This window comes from Metopolophium dirhodum, chromosome 4, assembly GCF_019925205.1.
Source record: "Metopolophium dirhodum isolate CAU chromosome 4, ASM1992520v1, whole genome shotgun sequence".
Classification (NCBI taxonomy): domain Eukaryota; kingdom Metazoa; phylum Arthropoda; class Insecta; order Hemiptera; family Aphididae; genus Metopolophium; species Metopolophium dirhodum.
This window is the reverse complement of record NC_083563.1, coordinates 29,668,693-29,689,219: the sequence shown is the minus strand read 5'-3', so window position 1 is coordinate 29,689,219 and position 20,527 is coordinate 29,668,693. Positions and strand designations below refer to the sequence as shown.

The 20,527-nt window shown below is 31.1% G+C and overlaps 1 protein-coding gene across 1 annotated transcript; it reads right to left on the bottom strand.

Annotated features, from left to right (window-relative positions):
* Window positions 1–581: 581 nt before the first annotated feature.
* Window positions 582–19,526, bottom strand: LOC132943991 (uncharacterized). The gene is made up of 3 exons (XM_061013192.1): window positions 19,213–19,526; window positions 2,500–2,727; window positions 582–898 (listed from the first exon to the last, which is right to left on the bottom strand). Exons 1-3 carry the CDS (start codon window positions 19,430–19,432, stop codon window positions 663–665), a joined length of 684 nt encoding a protein of 227 aa, XP_060869175.1. The 5' UTR covers window positions 19,433–19,526; the 3' UTR covers window positions 582–662.
* Between the last annotated feature and the right edge of the window lie 1,001 nt (window positions 19,527–20,527).

The following is a 20,527-nucleotide window of genomic DNA, read 5'->3' as shown; positions in this document are numbered from 1 at the left end:
TGAACAGTGGAAACTTCTTCTACTTATTCCGCTAGGATAAAATTATTGGTGTTTTCTTCCACGAAACACGTTATTAGGATAATAGGTTGGCCGTTGGTTTAGGTTAGCTTAGGATGGAACATCGTAACATTGCAAGATCAAAGGGCTCTACAAATTTTCGGAACTGTTTAAAAATTCGTCAATAACGTTATGCAGGCCGACGGATAATATTGCAACAGTCCTCCGTGGATACGCGTGCGACGATATTTGTTTTACTATCATCTGACCGAATTGCCGTTCGACGAAAAGCTTACCGTTAAAAGCAGTGCGCTTGGCGTATTGTTAGCATGGTCCATCAAAACAAAGCCTATATGTTTTAATATATGTATTGTACGTATGTGTGTATATTAAACACAAATAATAAAACTTTTTTCTCTCTCTTGCAGTAGTTTTGGATACCGCGAACACGCATATTTTATATGTAATTTATTGTAAATTTAACGACAAGCACGATAAAAAGACAAAACCTCGTTGTATAGGTTACTTAAACCAAAGGTAGGTACTTAACCTCTTTAGTCATAATAAAAAGAAAAAACACGATACGACTATATACTACGTCGTTCGTAAAAATAACATAAAAAATAATATTATTCACAGTGGTCATAATAATAATAATAACAATACTATGGTCGGCGTTTCCGGAACAAGTCGTCTGCTAACGACTTCTTGTATTCTGCCCATCTGTTTTCCACGACTAACTTCCGGAACGACTGTTCGGCCGTCGGGTTGGTACCGTTCAGGGAGCACACAGTCCGGCCCCAAATGTTGGACGCGTTGTGCTTGGCGAGGAACGCCAACGGGACCAGCAAACACTTGACATCAGCCGTGGCCATCACTATTCGCCCCGACCGCCTTTCACCTGTGGACAAAATACGAATTTCTATCATCAATAAACATGATGATTTTCAAAATTGTTTATAATGGTTTCAAAATGTATTGGGCGTCGGCTGGTATCGTCTCGGTCTGGGAAAATAATAGTTTTCCGGCAGGCGTGTTCGGGTCTTGAAAACGTGTTTGACATTTATTACCTATTAGGATTCCGTTTTAGTTTATGGATTTAAGAGAAAAATATCTAAAGGTGATATAATGATATGAATCAAATAGTAATAATATAATTTATAACAGTATAGATCATAAACTCCAAAACTCATAAGTCATAATATTATATCTGTTTTACCGTTATTGTCAAACCATTTCGTTTTCGTTACATTTTAAATGAGTCTTTAAATTTGTTTTTTATTTTACCTCAATTAATTAAACCTTAATTAACGTCGATTAAACTAAATATAATATTATTATACTTTCGTATAGCTGCTCGAAACACGTGTTAAATACATCAAATGAATATACCTCATTCCCTGAGTAATAATTGAGTTCCTTATTTATTATTTTCTCTATGAAAACCCACATTATTCAGAATATTATGAACTTCGCCCGCACCCAATCTCTTTAAATTACCAGTGAGCAATTTAAACAATTTTATTTTTATTTTAATGGAAGCCTTCACTGTGAACATCACGAAATATTATTTCTCTGTGCTAAAATAAAATTGACAGTGCCCGATTCAGCTCTCTGAGTACAAAATCCACCAAATGAAAGGCGTTTAAAGAATGATAATACCGTTGGGTAACGAAATTAAAGACCATCAATCATTGTTGTTTGGCCATTCTCAGCAACGATTGTGATTTGTGACGTAGTCCCTCTCATCATCATTTACTTACTTATTTATTTTCGGGGCCTATATAGATAGATACAGACATATTATTATAGTATCCGGACGGCAGCCTACCGACGAAGAATCATTTAATCAATAAAGGTTGATTACTGACGAGTGGAGATACTATAGTGTTTTGAAAATAAACATTACAGAAGCGATTGAATAATAATTTCGCGTTGGTCGCTTAGTATGGATACGGTCAAATTTTGAAGTATACAATTATAATTGTATAACTCGTTGTTATTTTTAAGGAACATTCATAATCAATTAAAGTTCTTTTCCCACAATATTTCAATCAGTATTTTAATAATAATAAGAACAAATAAGTGATAAGTATAAATCATTATTTGAACCAATAACAATCGAAATAGATTAAAACGTATGAATATACCTAATTTTATTTCAAAACATTTTTTAGCGTGTTGCCTTAACACCAAACAGATGAGAACACTCTTTAAAATATATACCTACTCATAGGTTTTGCAACAGTATTTTTTCAACACACACTTCCTAAACTTGTGCCTAGACACTCCCAGAGGAGTGATGTTTTTTTTAAAACGTTATTAATAAACACCATTAATATATTTATTCTTGACACAATGATGTGCACCACCGCGAACGGATGTGTTATCTTAAGGTACATTCAATCGATTTGCTCGGAACCAATAAAGCGTAATAAGCACTACAATTATAGCTATTAACCAATGACAATGTATAATTGAAATATATGTCATACGTCTCACCTAGGCCAAAAACCGAACCCGGTCGTAGATCTGTCATCTTCACGTAGACAGTCTGTACGTTTTTCTTTATGTCCGAATGTGATTGGCCGTCATCGCCATTGTCACGGATCAGCGTAAAACGGTTGCGGCCATATTCTGTCGTCTTACGGACCCGGAGTCGCTGCATGCAAGTACACCGTCCTTCGAGCACGAAGTAAGCGTTTGCCTCGATGGAGTTGCGAACGTCATCTGCACAACACGCAACGGATCGTTGATATTATTTCAGTTGTAAGGTTATTCTGGTCGGTAAACGTGTAAGACAGTGATTCCCAACCGGTGAGGGGGGAATTAGTTATTGCGCGGGGGAAGAATAGTGACAACCTGTGATAACCTCTAATTAAAGGGAGGACGTGTGATTTTTAGAAAATTTACAAGGGGGCGTAGAATAAAAAAGGTTGGGAACCACTGATATATACAACACGCCAATAATAATAATAACGATATAGTTTCTATGAGTAAGTCAATAATTGGTAATTAATTGTTGTAAACACAATTAAAACATTTACCGGCTACAATATATCGAAATTAATATCGGTTAATACTATGGTGTTCAACATTTCAAACTTTAAACACCTACCGCAAATGACAATAACTGTCAAAGTTATCGATAATGTGAAGTGTTAAAAAGTTGGTTGTCTAAAATCTTAAGCTTTTAAATGTATCAAAATCTTGTAAACTTTGTTAAAAAATTATAATTTATAACTCTAAACCTTTACTGTATAGGGAAACTAATTTAAATACCTTTTACAAAATTAGTATACGATATTCGCAAATATGATACTCATTTTCAGGATTTCGTATGTAAAAATGTAAAACGGCTGTCGGGTAGAATTACGGTGCACAAAATCTAGTTCGAATAGCTAGTAGGTATCAAAAATGTTTACAATGGTAATATATCTAATATTACAATAGCCGCCGTACACTCGAAAAAGTTCGAACACCAACCACCATGATATGAGTATAATTGGTGTTTTTGAGTAAATAAGAAAAGTGAGAAAAACTTGTGTAGCCCAAAAATGTTGTTTTTACTAACTTATTTATATATTACAATATGTTAAATAATATTGGAATAACAAAAATGTAAAAGGCTTCAACAGAAATGGTTATTAGCCAACTTTTAGATGAGATATGTAGGTTATGGATAAAACAAAATATGTAACATTATTTGCAATTTTTTGGCTTAAGTATATTTTATGAAAAATAAATATATTGATTTCGTGTTTTCTCTGTTAAGGCTGAGTGAGACTGGGGTAGAAAATGAGGGAAAAAATTCTTCGTGCTTCAGTGAATTTTAGGCATTTGTTCACAATTTAATTGTCTGTAATATTTTCTTGCGTGTGTCGCATGTAGGGGCTGGTTCTTTAGTGAAAAAGAAGGAGTAAATTTTTTTCTAATCGGTACTTTATTTCATTGCGCCGGGCTTTCTTGGTTTTGAGGTTGATTGTATTGAGTGTCTCTGAGGTTGTGGTTAGGTATAATCGTATAGAATGTTGAGGTGGGTGGCTTCGTTAAGTTAAGTTTGCTTTTTCATTTCCGGGTATCACAACACGGGAGAGCGCCCACATGAATAATATAATATTATTAAATTATGTTTTATCAACTGTACCTACATTAATAATTGTTGACATTATTGATAAATTTGATATTAAGAAAAATAAAAAATAACATTTGTATAATAATTATATAATATTATTAACATAAACCGAATAACTATTTCCATTGTTAATAACGTATATGCATATAATAAAACAATACGAGACAATTAACTGCGTTTTATGCAAATGTAGTGTAGTAGTACTCGTAGATTTTACATAGCAGACGATTAAAGTTACGCCGGAAGAGTGTGCTTTACTTCAAAGCTCTCTTTCTCCACATTCTTTCTCTCTCTCTCTCTCTCTCTCTCTCTCTCTCTCTTGGATATTTTTCCTCGACCTTATTACTATTGAAGCACAAGGGAAAAACATTATTTTTATTGCATTACATGGGATATCAGTTGACACAGCTTTTTTCCTGTACTTGTAATTTTCAATTCAGTTTTCATCAAATTAAGTATTTTAAATAACAATATGATATTACTAAATCCGATACACCAATACATGTATAAACCACCAATCATATATATTTTAAGCAAACAGTTTCGATTTATTGGTAGTTTGAGAAACGAGAAGATCGTCAACAGAAGAGAAATGATAATAATTTTTAAATCGCACATTTGAACCATTCGACGATTTTCGTTCATCTGCAGATTATTATTGCGAGCAGCATTTGTATTACCTATTGTATTCGATGAATGTCTCCATAGTACTCTCGAACATTTTAGAAGATGAAGAGCTGTTTTGTTGTTGCACTGACGCCTTTAATTATGTATTGTTATATAAATCTAAAATAGAGAGAAATTTGTTGTACGTCCGGGATAGCATCACTCTATAGAAAATATAGCTCTATACTGCGATTTATCTATAAATGAATTCTAGTGAGATATCTCGTGTGAAATTTCACAAAAAATCGTTCAGCAATCAGCACATGGACTTATTTCACGCCTATTCATTAGTTATATTGTGCGTTAGTAGTTAATTATTTTTCTAATACGATCGCTATCTCGAAGGGCCCAAAAGATTAGTAATCGTTTTTCATTCTGGACTTCTTTTCTCTACTGTAAGAATATTAATTTACCAAATCACCAAATAAACTGGCCATTGTAGCTTATAAACTACAAACTTAATATAGGTAAGTATAACAATATTTTATAGTAAACATATTTTACAATGATAAATATTGGTGTTATTGCTTCGTTGTGAAAAATTGATCAAACAAAATTTCATGAGATACATGCGTGACAATACCCATCTAACTAACACAGTACCTATATGTTAAGATATTATACTCATATTTTTATTTTTTACTCAGTTTTGAAAATGATATTATCTTTGTTTAATAACATCGCGTACCAACCGTGAGACACTTCGATTTTACAATACATAGTCAAATTTGTAAAGACGAATGTCATAGGCAATTTGCGTAAGGGAGAGTTATGTTGTTTTTTTAAGGGAGAGGGGGTAGGACATGACAGTTGGGCACAACCTCAAACGATTAATGTTCAACTCGCCATTTTCTGTATAAAACTATTTTATTAATGCTGTAAATTATTCGGATTTGAATTAGCAGACAATCAGGATTTTCAAGATGCATATTTTTCGCTTACAAAACTATTTAATTGAATTATTAAAACTTCTTTTATTACTGTTTATATCCAAACAAACTAAGACAATGGCGTTAATTTAGACCTTAAAGTATTAATATTATAAACGTCGTTTAAATAATAACAGTTAAAATTAAATTCGTTAAATATAACAAATCCGACACAATGCACATAAAGTGAACTGCATAAATTACATTTCAATAATTTATGTTGGCGAACTGAGTACAAAATAATTGTTACAAATGTCTTACAATATTATATTACTATAGACGTCGTGTCCTCATTTTGCATCGTCGTTATTTTTGTCTTATTTAAGTGTATTCATACCCCAAGTTTATTTTAAAATCCAATGATAAGTAAAACAAAATTAATTTATGTTTTTAACACAATTAATTTATAGCTAATAGATTAGATCGATTAAAACACAAATCCGGAGTCTTGTTCTAGTAGTAACGTAGGTACATAATATTTTACCATACCAAACTAATCATAATATTGCTATTCTCATAGTGTTATTGATGTTACATATTAGTAAGACTAGAAAGATGTAATATAATATAAGACAGAATATAAGTAATTTTCCTGAATTCTACGAAATATTACCCCAACCCTTTCTCTATTTTTTTCGTCTACAGAATTTTATTTCCACGCAAGGTACGCAAATTAACTACGATGATAATAATGCACAATCGTACTTCGGTATCCCGGTACACGTAGTCTATATTTTATATAGCGTGTATCTAGAAAAATAGACAAAACAAGTATTATACAATTATCTCATTATAGATATGCCAAGTTATATGCGATCGAAGTCTGTTTCGGTCGCAGATAGATTGTTGTCGATTTATACTTATGCAGTTATGCGTCGAACGGTCGATAATTGATTTTACTTTTCATACATTAATTTATATCGATATTTGACGGACGTCTCGTGTCCGTCTGTAGTGTAGTCGTGTGCACAGTTAACTTTTAGCACATTCCTACTAAGATGAGTATAATACATTTATATACATACATACATATATATATATATATATATATATATATATATATATATATATATATATATATATATATATATATATATATATATAAGCAAAATAAAACAAACGAATAGGAGGAAAGTTTTCGTTTGAAAAAAAAACAATACCCTAGAGAGAGTAAAAGTTATTTTTAACGTCAAATAACGAACGCCCCGTGGACATTTTTGTTCAAAGAAAATATATAAAACTCACTTAAACAGCAAAAGTATAATATGTAACACTTATATATTTATATATTTAACCTAACTTAACATAAATAAATACAATATAATATAATATGCTATCGTACGTTTAAATAAGGTTCAAATATAATATAAGGCCTATAATATCACGTGGTCGCATCATTTACGCGTCAATGTTGTTCGTGCGGGGCTATGGGTTCGAATCCCATACACCAAACGTTATTTTATCGACTTATTTTTCATCTATGTCATATTATGACCAACTACCGTGGCCGTGTCTACATATATTATTATTCGGCCATCCTACTGTAGGAACTATACGTTACATTGTTTAATCGTGATAATATCTGAAATATTGCTATTGCATTAATTTATAACTGTATTATTATCGGCGTGTGAAGAGGTAATTGTTTTCAGACAACCGTCAAACAACTCGTCAATTTCTTTTGATTTTATACCTACTCATTAGGACCGAATATACATATACTGCTCATTGGCGCGTAGATTTGGGTTTAAATATCGGAAGGACAAACTAACGGTGCTCGACGAGGTTCCGATTATTGTGCACGCAGCTTGTGGCAAACATAATGAAACGCGAAACAATTTATTTTATACGCTGTACAAAGCGAAAAATCCCATCGGGTCTTGTCGTTAAATTTGCATACGAATAACCAAAATAAATTAAAATAATTTGTGTGTCCCACAACAGTTATTTAAAACGAAAACAAATCAAACGCCCGCTTTTGTTAACCGTCTATGGTCTATATTATGCACTGCCTACAGAGTCACTGTACGCATAGACACATCAATATCGCTTTTTTGTTTCTATTCAATAAACAGTATTTAATTTCAGTCCTATTTGCTTAGCATAATATTATTCTCGAACGTCATAATTTATTACACGGCGCAACGTGTAGGCAAAATAGGTACATCAGTATTTATCGAAATGTCCATCAGTCACGTAATATTAATAAATCATAGGTATTGAATTTATATAGCACTCTCGTGAACGTAATTGGGGTACCGAGGGGGTACTGTCACCCAGAGTGTCAAGTGTTTTTAGGGATTTAGGGGCACTAGTATTACAACTATGCACGACTTACAACTATTGTACGCTCAGTATCGTTGTGGTTTATGGTTTGTTGCTGCAGATTGTTGTATTCATCGATTTAGACTTTGGTTGATACAATATTACAATCTGAAAGTAATGAATAAAACAATAGCTTATTCAAAAACAATTGACAGAATAATAAAACCAAGTGGTGAAGCGTCTATAAAATTAGTCGTTGAAAAGTTATTTAAAAATGCTCTTACAATATTTTTAAAGTTGTATAAATTAGACAATTATTTTACAATGAAAAAATCTGAAAATTTGACATGTTTGACACGTATTAAATGTTGAGTGTTTGTAAGTTCTTTTAAATTTTCCGTGTCCAAATAATTACCGGTGATTCGTTTGTTTAAGGGAGGGAGGGGAGTAAAAGGAGTATCGTCAACGCTTTACTTAGCGCGTCAAAACACTAAATCCGTCTATGAGCACACTTCGTATAATAAATAACAAGCAATAAATATATATTATATTATATTTCTTATGCAAACTAGTAAACTACTGATATTAATCGGGGCTACTAGAGTCTTGTCAAACATGTCAGTTCATACCATATAAATTAGCAACATCCAGTCGAATTTTCCGGGAATTCGTGACTTTAACTGGAATAACGATTATTATTTGCTCCGTCCAATCGAGTGTGATCGGGGTCTTCGAAAACTTTCACTTTTCAGTGCTCATATACGATGAGCTTTTCACCAGTTTCATAGGAAATAACTTTTGGCTATTCGCAATAGTTACAGACATTTCAATCTTGATGTAGTATTAAACTTTGGTCCCCAAAGATTTCTATAGTTTTAATTTAGTTGCATACATTGAACGACTTATGTAATGTACCTACGTCTAAACTATATGGTATACCGTTAATACATTTAATTATCATTACATAGAGTGATTTTACAACTCATTTAAATAATTAACTACCACAACTAACCATTTCAAGAAGGTAATCCATCATAACCCAATATGACGAATATTTAATTAAGTTTCGCACGTTACATCTGGTAATAGTTCCTGAGATCTGTTACCTACGAGTTTTTGGCCATATAGTAACTTGCATAATATTTAGTAAAATGTAAATGTTAAAAAAAGCGGGTAAGTGGATGTTGCTCTGCTGTACAGTAGGTTACAAGTGGATCAATGTACAATGGATTGTATTAAACTTAAATTCAATGATATAATATCATTGTTTAAGAAAAACGATTCTGCGCGGAGAGAGTTTGTCTGTCTGGATATTCTATATTGTTATTATTTATTATAGCCTGTAAGTTGAATTAATAATATAATATTTTTATTTTTATTCATTTCTATGGTAATATACAAAGCGTTAGAAATTAAAATCCCATTTTTAGCGGATTTTTGTAATTTTTCGGTGGTTTTTCCCGTGGCATTAAATAAATATTGAGAAAATCTAAAAATGACCTTTTTAAAGTACCATCTTGATCCAATTTGCTAAAATATAAGGTACTACATTTTGAAATCAAAGCACTCCTTCTGGTAGAAATTTTGTATACAGGATAAAAAAAAACACCATTGTAAAACCACTAGGTGTCTCACTCCACTCAGAATCTAAAACGAATTCTGTAAAACGGTATTTTTAATATTAGTATACATTTTTAAAATTTGTTAATGGTCCAAATATCTGTATTTGTGGATGATATTATGAAATAATTAATCATCTTTATCATATTAATAATTCGTTAGGTATAATTAGTTATAATTCATTTAAAATCGTTATTACACCTTAATCAGTAACAATAACTAATTTCTTAAACTTACATTCGTTCTATAATTATTTGTACGTTGTACCTACTTGTTTCCTTCGTTAATAACATTCGTCATCATCATTTATTAAATTAACACAATAGTACCTACTAATTAGTAATTTTAATCATATTACATTGTATTATTACAATTTTAATGTCCACCCATATAATATATTAATATAATATTACAGCATTATTGAAAAACAAACTTATCGTTTTTTCGTCAATCTATAGTGTCCAAAAGCTGCAGCATAATAATATACATTGGACTTGGTGTGGCGTGGTGTTTGCACTCAGTCACAAAACGTGTTCTAAGTATACACACCGGCCGCTGTCACTAGTTCCTGGATGTGACCACTCAGGTTTTTAGTGACAAATCCTTTCCACCCATACGTGTATTCAAACAAAACACCCCTCCCCTCAATAACAGGCCAATGACCTCAGTTTTCGAAGCCTTAATTACACAAAAATAATAATAATAATAATAATATATTATATTATAGTTTTGCATAATTTGTTGATTTCAACAAATGATTAGTCTTGTGTTATACTTTTATACTAATAATATATTATGGATTTTTTTCATAATAATAATATAACTATTATTTTTTTTAGTTGTTTTACCATGATGTTTATTTTTATTTTTTTATCCTGTATACAAAATGTCTACTAGAAGGAGTGCTCCGATTTCTCAATAGTTATTTAATGGCAAGGAGAAAACCTCCGACAAATTACGAAAAACCACTAAAAATGGGATTTTAATTTTTAAAGCTTTGTTTATCACCATAGAAACGAATAAAAATAAAAATATTATATATTTATCAAATCAACTTACAGGCTATAATAAATAATAACAATATAGAATATCCAGACAGACAAACTCTCTCCGCGCAGGATCGTTTTTCTTATACAATGATATTATATCATTGAATTCAAGTTTAATACAATCCATTATACATTGACCTAATTATAACCTACTGTACAGCAGAGCGACATCCATTTACCTGCTTTTTTATTTTTCTTCTTTATATAATACATACGAATATTTGGTTATTTTATGAATCGGATTTTAGTACGGTTAGGTTAGGTTAGGATTTTGTATTAATTGACTGTATAACTTTGATACTTTAAAGTTAAATTATACACTTATGTACGCACTACGCAGGGTCCGCGATCTACCTCAGGTTAAGCGAATCTCACGGTAAACGCTGGTTGGGATGGTTATAAATTTAAATATAATATAATTTACACTTAAAAAGACATTGCTTCCACAGCGTGTTACATCCAAAATGAGTTGAACAATCATGAAATCCTAGCAATAGCAAAGCATTGTCCTGTCGGCTAGTATTATAATGAAAAACCGTTTGTATTCGTCCCTACTGTAAAATCATCATATCCAGCCTAAACTTACTATGAAAGAGCGTGTACTCTTCAAGTCTGTAAAATTGCTTTAGCGCCGTGTCGAAAGATATATCATAATTTATTTTATATATAATCTTTAATGTTTATAACATATTGTATAACACTATGTATTCAGTATTGAACTTAGATATATAGGTATTGTGGCATTATAATAGTTGTTATAATATATTATGTATTTCATTTATAGGACAATGATTTATAACTCTGATTAAGGATGACTACTTTAATGGTCTAATTTTATCACATGACATTTTTTAAAACGGGAATTTGTGGTTTATCATTAGGTGTACCTAGATTGACGGGGATATAAATTCATCGCCTATGTAATTCGTCAGATTTATGAATGATTCGTATTGTTTTTTTAAATGGTAAATAATTGTTGCAGTTTTAAATCCCAAGCTCGTTTTTTACCACACTATGTTTTTTTCACTCCGGTGTCAGCTAAATTTATGAATGTATTTATTATATATATTATACAATTTGAATACAAAGGTTCCAAGGATCTACGCTTGCCGTATATAATATAATATATGCACTCGCACATTGTAAATGGCCGTGTAATTATTTTCCTCCAGTGAAATCGTTTCGAATGTAGTGCTTTTTTTTATGCACAGATTTATTGTTATTGGCCTAGCGAAAAATTACCACCCGACAAACGCCGCAATAATGTTCTATCTCGCGAGTATCAAACTAATATATGTCGTGCGCAGATTCCGTTGATGTGGTTTCCGTGACGCATGATTTCGTCTAATTTTTGGATTCCGTATATCCAATAGTTTGTCTTAAATCATGGTGGGAGAATGTATTGTTTTTGAAACTAATGCGTTTTTTATAGGTGCCCATGTCAAAAAGTGTGTGTAAAACGTTCGCGTAGATTCGTAACCGATCACCTAGTCTTAATAGTTATCGAAATAAATGGGAAATATGTCAAAGATATTTAAAACAACAGCTGTTCAGCTATACTAAGCCACAAGCTTTCTCTGTTCAGATTCTCGGAATCGTTTTTCAAATGCTTCGATTTATATTCTCTTTCGATTTAAATTGGTGCGCGCCCCCTACAGTGACTCAAACAACACTTGTACCTAATCATAATTTTACGACCCTACAGACCTTATGGTTTTTATTGTTATAGTTTTTATTTTTATTGTTAGTATAAGAATTATCCTAAACGATTGTATGGTATTATATTATTATACCTACTAACCACGCCCGTTTATTTATGTTAACGCAGTTCAGAGTTAGGCTTAACCATGAATGGCTATCAGATCACCTTATTAGTCGTATGGAAAATTGCTTAACAGGAATTAATATAGTATAGGTATCGTTCACGGTAGTAGTGAATAATGAATAACAATGGACAGTATTAATATTATTATATTTAACTGGACCCGTGTGTAGGATATCATTGAGGGTGTTTTTTCCTTCGCCGTGGAACTGGTTTCCGTATTTCACGCCAAGCCAATTATAGCCAATCGTTTTTACAGTTTCAAACATATCGCTGGCGTAAGATTATAATTTTTGTATTTTTTCCTTCTATTAAGGCCTCGTGGAGGACGTGTTTCACCTAAGATCACACAAATACTAACGCCAGTGCCGGTGCCTGGGTTCGCGACATTTAGAAATCACAATTTGTGTTCATCGGACGCACGGACTAAAACAATATAATTTTCGAACGTTAAATGTGAATAAAAAATGTAAACACAAAAACTTTGGTATGGTCCAATACAAACTATCGGGGTCACGTGTAAAAATGTCAAAGTCAATAAATAACGGTTAAGTCTGGTATCCCCCCCACACACACACGCGCACACGCGATCACCCACGGTCGACCCCGTGAAAGTCTGCGGGGGAAGTCGAGGAAGTAACGAGTAGCGGTATATAGGCCGCACCGAGCGAAGGTTATAAACGTCCGATTGGTCCTGCGGGACGAAAAGGATCTTCGTGACACCGAAACCGGGATAGGGATAATATATATATATAGTTATTGTTTTTTTCAAACATAATATTTTAAGAACGCGTTTAGTTAAAAAAAAAAAAAGATTATTACCTGTGGTATTTATTAATAAATGATTCATAAAATATACATTTGGATACTATTTCAAATGCGTTCGAGTCGTTATACACTCGTCTTACGACATCGCAAAACTGCGAGGATTACAATTATTTTATTTACATTTTTCCACCTGCTACTCTGTCATTATAATATCATGTTATTAATATTTTTGTTATTATTACTATTATTAATATCACTGGTGCATCAGTGTTTCTGGTTTCAGTACATCGTTTTCAAACCACTAGTAAATACCAAATAATATTATTATTTTTTGCATCTTCTTTTGACGCCTGATATTAAATTTTATTACTTAAAACGTACCTACATTTTATTATTGCGTGTTCGAGGGCGTGGTGTACAAAATATTTATATATTTGATAAATCGTCAGTGTGAGATCAATCAAGTTTTTTTTGTCGACCTCCTTGCCGCTTAAAATGTTGAGTATGGCAGTATTTATGTATATACATCGGCTAGAGGTAGCCAGACCTTTTTTTTTTGTCAAAGATCGAACTCCGGTTATTTATTCTCAGGAGATCGACTCAAACATTTTTAAAATACTGTATAAACGTTAAGTTAAATTAAAATGGTACTGCTTCAGCGGGTGTATGATAAATACATACCAATTCTCAAAAATTATTCGGAAATGACTCTTAAGAAATTCCTATGAACATTAATTGGTCACCTACGATAGTATTATATTATATGTACCAGCACAGTTGGTCAAGAGTTGGCCAAGGGTGGTTTGCCGTCGACGCCGAGTAATTTATTCGAATTATTCTTAAAATAGAAATCTCCGTATAGTTGGAACAATGTGCATCCAAATACGTCTTGTAAATTAGAAAGTCGAAATCGTGTTATTTTCAGAAAATTCAAAGTAATCACCTACCCTGCAGTGCTGACGAGACTTACTATAAATCCTATCAACTTCAGACGTGAATGACAGAATAACATTATAAAGCTTTGATGGTCTTTCGACCTGATCTATTTCTCGGTACATTCTATATTCAAACAAAATGACACATTACTAAATTTTACCAAAGTTTACCTCGAATACCTTGGTCAAAGTGACGAATTGTTTTAATTGACAAAACATAACAAGGTAAATTGAAGATAATTATTTCAGTTATTAATATATTATATTATATCACTTAATATATTTTTTATTATTTCTATGTTCTAGGGTAAACTTGTTTTGAATTTATTTTAATGGTGATTACGCTTGAATGATTTTCACAATATAATTATCCATACAAGAAAAAAACGCGTGTGTCAGAAAAATTGTCTTTTCAATGTTGACCTTCGAAAAATACCAACTAGATCTAATTAGCTACCAGAAATCTATCTCATAGTGCATGATAAGACCTTTTTTTCCATTATAAAAGAGTCCAGAAACAATAATAAAAAAAATCCACAGTATATTGTAAAATAAATAATTTCATAATGACTGTAAAATGATAAGCGTGAGAAACGATTTTAACACTCGAATTATAATTGAATAACTCTTAGCAATTCTCTGAATTCCATCTTATACGTAAATAACATTATTAAGGAATTTAAGATCAATAATTCTTGATGCAAGGTACATTTCACAAAGAATCCACATCCTTTACGGATACGTATTTTATGTTAACTAATCAACTTAAAATATAATAATGTTTCTGTTTTGTACTTTTAGTATATAATAATTATTATGTAGAAGACATTTACTTTTTTCTACTCATTCGAAACCAATCATTATTAGCTGATAGCTGTGGACATTATTTAACGTTGAGTAAACATTCAAGATTTTATTTTGTTGTGTTTGTAAAATTGTTGTCATTTGAACAGTTAATTAAAAAAATAAGTGGATGTCACTCTGCTGTACAGTAGGTTACAAGTGAGTCAATGGATTGTATTAAACTTGAATTCAATGATATAATATCATTGTATAAGAAAAATGATTCTGAGTGAAGACGGTTTATCAGTCTGGATTTTTTAAATTTGTATTATTTATTATAGCATTTAAGTTAAAATAATATTATAATTTTTTATTCGTTGCTACTGTGATAATTGATAAACAAAGCGTTAGAAATTAAAATTCCATTTTAAGCGGTTTTTTGTAATTTGTCAGTAGTTTTTCCCGTGGCCTTAAATAACTATTGAGAAAATCGAAAAATGACCTTTTTAAAGTGCCATTTTGATCCAATTTACTAAAAGATAAGGTACTATATATTGAAATCAAAGCACTCCTTCTAGTAAAAATGTTGTATACAGGATAAAAAAGGTGGATAAGTGGATGTCGCTCTGCTGTACAGTAGGTGACAAGTGGGTCACTGTAATGGATGGTATTAAATTTGAATTCAATGATATAATATCATTGTATAAGAAAAACGATTCTGAGCGAAAACGGTCAGTCAGCCTATGATTTTTCCAAGTATATTTGATGATATTATTGTGAATAAAGTAATTTATATATAACCTATTTACGTAGAGCCTTGTTTTAAATTTTCAATCCTTAGCCATAAAAGTTAAAAATTTATAAAATTTATAAATTTTTAACCACAAAATAATTAATAAATTATAAATTTGATAAATGTTGTCAAAATTTGAAGTTTAAATGTTTATAAAAAAAAATTGTGCATATGTATTTTTAATATTTTTCAACTGCTATTAGAACAATATATCAGGAGCCTTATATTAAATTTTCACGCTTTTTTACCCAACAAATAAAAATTTATTGATATTTATAGAAAAAAAAACTAAAAAAATTGAAAACTGACAATGTCCGTAAACAGCTCAAAAAGAGTCAAAATATTTTCAACATTTTATGGTGTAAAGAAAATGCTAATATAAACATTCAGTGAAATTTTCAATTTTACAGTCATTCGTTTTTTAATTACAATAAAATAAGAAAATTGTTACATGAGAAATCGAGTAAATATCAAATGTTGTAAAAATATAAATTTCAGACGCTCATAAAAATTTAATTTAAGTTTCTTCTAGACATTTTTTTTTTTGATAGAGGTAGACAAACTTATGAGTAATCTTATATTACATTTTCAAATCTTAGATTTAAAAAAAAAATTTTTATGAATTCTCAACTCAAAATAATTTGCTATTTTTCGTGATTTTTCCGTATTTTGTAAAAATTTGAACTTTAAATGCTTATAAATAAAAACTGTGACTAAGGATTTTTTATTTTTTTCATCTGCCTTTGAAACAATAACCTAGGAGCCTTCTATTAAATTTTCAAGCTTTTTTACTCAACAGATAACATTTTATTGATATTTATAGAAAAAAAAACTAAAAAAATTGAAAACTGACAATGGCCGTAAACAGCTCAAAAAGAATTTTGTAAATTTTATGGTGTATAGAAAATGCTAATATAAACTTTCAGTCAAAATTTCATGTCCCTACGGTCATTTGTTTTAGAGTTACACCAAAAACCAAAATCGATTTTCTCGAAAACAGATTTTGCGAAAAAATTCCCGTTTTTCCTTAATTTTTCTTTTGTTTTTCACGTCGCTTGTGAAAACTACTGGGAAATTTTTGACCCCCCAAAGTACCAACTAGATTCACTTTCCTATCAGAAAAGTTACTATTGAAGAAAATCCAAGCACTTTTACTGTCCTAAAAGGTGATGACAGACACAAAAAAAAAAAAATAAAAATAAAAAAAAAACACACATCATTGTAAAATTAATACATTCATCGCTTCGCTCAGAATCTAAAAAACACCATTGTAAAACTACTAGCTTCCTCGCTACGCTCAGAATCTAAAATAAGTTAATTTATATTATACAAAGCCATGAAGAAACAACCAAACACGAATTTCTTGAATTTATGATAAGCGTTGATTTATAACCTTTATGTATTATAGTGTCCTAGTGTTTCAAAATATAAATAAAATATATTTAATCTATTTTTCAATAAAGAATTATATTTGAAAGTATATATATATAATATGTAAGTATAAAGTGTTAGTCCGTCCAATGCAGTTCTGAGGATTTAGATAAATAATTATTATTGAGGTAAAACCGTTTTGTCAGTACATTTTTATAAGCTTTTCAAAATGTATTTAGAGCTTTAAAGCTTTATTTTAAACGCTTTTACTACGGATTTTTAGTTTCTACATCTGTACAATAATAGCTATTAACGATTTGAGAATAGAAAATCAATTCCCTCCGGTTCCCAACTTTTAACAGATATTCGCAGAATATTTTACTTTCAGATTGCATAGTATGATTTGAGTTAATTCCCAACTTTAAGTTTGAGTAACGTATTTCCCATTGAGAGTCTGAATTTGGATTTAAAAATAATTGTTGCTAATAGAAAAAGTTTAGTGTTAAACTGTTTTGCCCACACAAAGCTATTATAGTTACCGTAATCAGAAGCTGATTTAACGATTTATAGTAATAATTAATCATTAATCCTGTCTAATGGAATTTTTTTAGCAGTTTGTTCACGCATAAACATTTATTATTTTGCGGTCATGTTTCATCGTGATTGTTTTTTTCCGAATTTATCTTATCAAACCACATTATCAATATTGGAAATAAATCGCGATGAAATTAAAACACCTCCACAACACCAAGAACAACGAAACCGTTGACAGATTTTATACAGCTTAATTTTAACATTATTGTTCACTCTTGTAGTTTTTTTTTTAGTCATATATATTTTTAATTTGAATAAATTTTAATCTGTATAAAATATTTTTACAATAAGTACAATATATAGATGGATAAATAAGAGGATTGATTGACTCGATATAATTAACTATTCAGTAAATGACTTTATGACGTCGGCGGCAGTAGTCACGGCACCAGTTTTGCTTTAAACGCCGGGCAGGGTCACCTAGGATTGTTAGGGAAGAGAGGTTTTGGATGAGGGAGTTTAGGTGATTTTCTATTTCTGACTGTCGAAGTCGAAATGAGGGACATAATAAAATAGACCTTTGGAAGTCTCTCTGTCGAAGACATTTGGACTGGAAGTGGACTTTGTAGTTGAAATCTAAAAATATATCCATAGTAAAACTAATATTTTATTTATGTAATCATAGGTAGATTAATTCATATTTCTGAATAGAATGAAAACTCAGGGGCGCTAAATGCACATTAATATCAAATAAGAATGGGAGATCATTAAACCTTTAACTTAGGTAAGTACTTATAGGAGATTTAAGGGTTTAACGTTTCACATCTATAAAAGTCGTGATTTTGAAAGCCTAATTCCCAGTGTATCTTGTCCAATTTTTTTATGCCATACAGTAGGTAGGTTACCAATTAGAAATTCTCTATTGAAGAACAATAGTTAAATAGTGATTATTTATAAATTATCAATTAAAGACTTGTTTCGGAATTCTTTGTACATACAATTACGTACATACCTCTCAAATCTTCAAAACTTACTATCATGTATGTAACATCCTCAGTACGCACAGTTAATCAACTGAAAAAATATTAGAACTTTGAAAAAGATACAATATGTCAAATAAGTCATCTGCTTAACAATTTATTGGAAAAAAGTGTGATTATATCATTTGAAAAAGAAAAGTTAATATCACCTTTTTTTGGTCTTTTTCACAATATTTTAAATGCTTTTTTTATTTATTTTAATATCGCCTTCAAATCCGAACCCTAGTAATCAATAATTGTCGGTGCACAGTGTACGTCGATTCCTTTAAAGCGTTTACTCGTACATATCAAAATTTCAAACTACAGTTTAACATCATAATTAACTCGTATACGCTCTATTATGATGAACACGTATGATGCAATATATTTTCCTACAAACAGTAAAACTTCAGGCAGAATTCACGAACACACACGTCCAAATATTTTCTAAAAATTTTTTAGGCGAAATGTACGTAGATAATCTGGACATACGGCTCATGACAGACTATAAGTGCATAATACTTACCGTAGACGATGCTTCTCGCCGGAAATCTTCTTATAGCCGAAGTCTTAGCGCACTCGCGTCTCTCTGGATCTGACAGTTCAGCCAGTGGCCAGACCGAGGCTACGGCGTCCGCGACTTCGGTCAGCTGCTTCTGGACGGACGCCATGAGCACGCAGTCCATCTGTTGGTCGTCAGACGACCTGCTCATGACCCTACGCACAGCGTCTCTGAACGCCTCCATTCTTTGGAACGGACTGGAAAATGACTGAAAATGACCGGTAAATCTAGATCCGTTGAACAATACGCTAGGACTCCAAGAGTTGTTTTATTTCCGGTCGCAGGCACATTATCGGACTGAACTATGCCAAGACATACGTACATGAAAAAATCGTATATACATAATATATCTATACACACAGACCGCACTTAGCTGTTTGATCGATTGCAGTAAACCAGCATCGTTACGTAGACAACACGATCGACATACAAACATTGTTATAATGTTGACGAGACTACAGCTGTATAATAGATAATAATATAATATATGAATAAAAATGAAAGTATTATTATGATCGAGAATAAGAAATTTAAATAATTTTTGGTAGGTACTAGGTACTAAACTGTTTAAAATTTGAGTATGATAAAAAATAGAAATTAATTTTTTTATTTTACAAATTTACTATTTTATTATACTTCTCAAATTGTATTGAAACAATAAATGTATCTGGTATAATATAGTCATTAAACAGTTTAATCAGTTGCTTGAATATATAACTCTCTGCAGTGTATAATATTTCTACATTTTTAGTTCTAATATTTCTTTAAAAAATATATTCATGTGTTGGTCATGTCAAAAACACCATAATAGTAATCAGCTAATCCACTCAAGCATGTACAACTATTCGTAATAGAAAAAATTACAATATAACATATATATTAGCTTTATTATTGATACATGCTGCATATTTAATACGTATAGTATAGATTGTTATGTAAACCCAACAAGTTTGATATAATGAACTCACATTAACAAAAAATTCATCACTTGAATTAGGTAATCCCGAGAAAAAAAAACAATCAATACTTTTACGCGGGCATTCTAGTAATTATTAAAATCATAATATTAAGAAAATAATGATTACCTTTAGAGGTCTTTTTGACCAGTTGTAAATACTTTAACGTCTAAATTATTTAGGTATTATTATATCATGTATACAAACCGTACAGAGCATTTAAGTAGGTATTCGTATATTATTTCTTAATCGCCGTCCATACGATTGAAGCAATAATCTATTTTGGTGAATGGTTGGTTTCAGAACCAATATCTGCGTGTAAG

Excerpts from the sequence above, each read along its gene's own strand:
- LOC132943991 (XM_061013192.1), bottom strand. The coding sequence starts at position 19,432 with ATGGAGGCGTTCAGAGACGCTGTGCGTAGGGTCATGAGCAGGTCGTCT. Across the intron at positions 2,728-19,212 it reads GGCGAGAAGCATCGTCTACG|ATGACGTTCGCAACTCCATC; the intron begins GTAAGTATTATG and ends CGTGTTGTGCAG. Across the intron at positions 899-2,499 it reads GGGTTCGGTTTTTGGCCTAG|GTGAAAGGCGGTCGGGGCGA; the intron begins GTGAGACGTATG and ends TTTTGTCCACAG.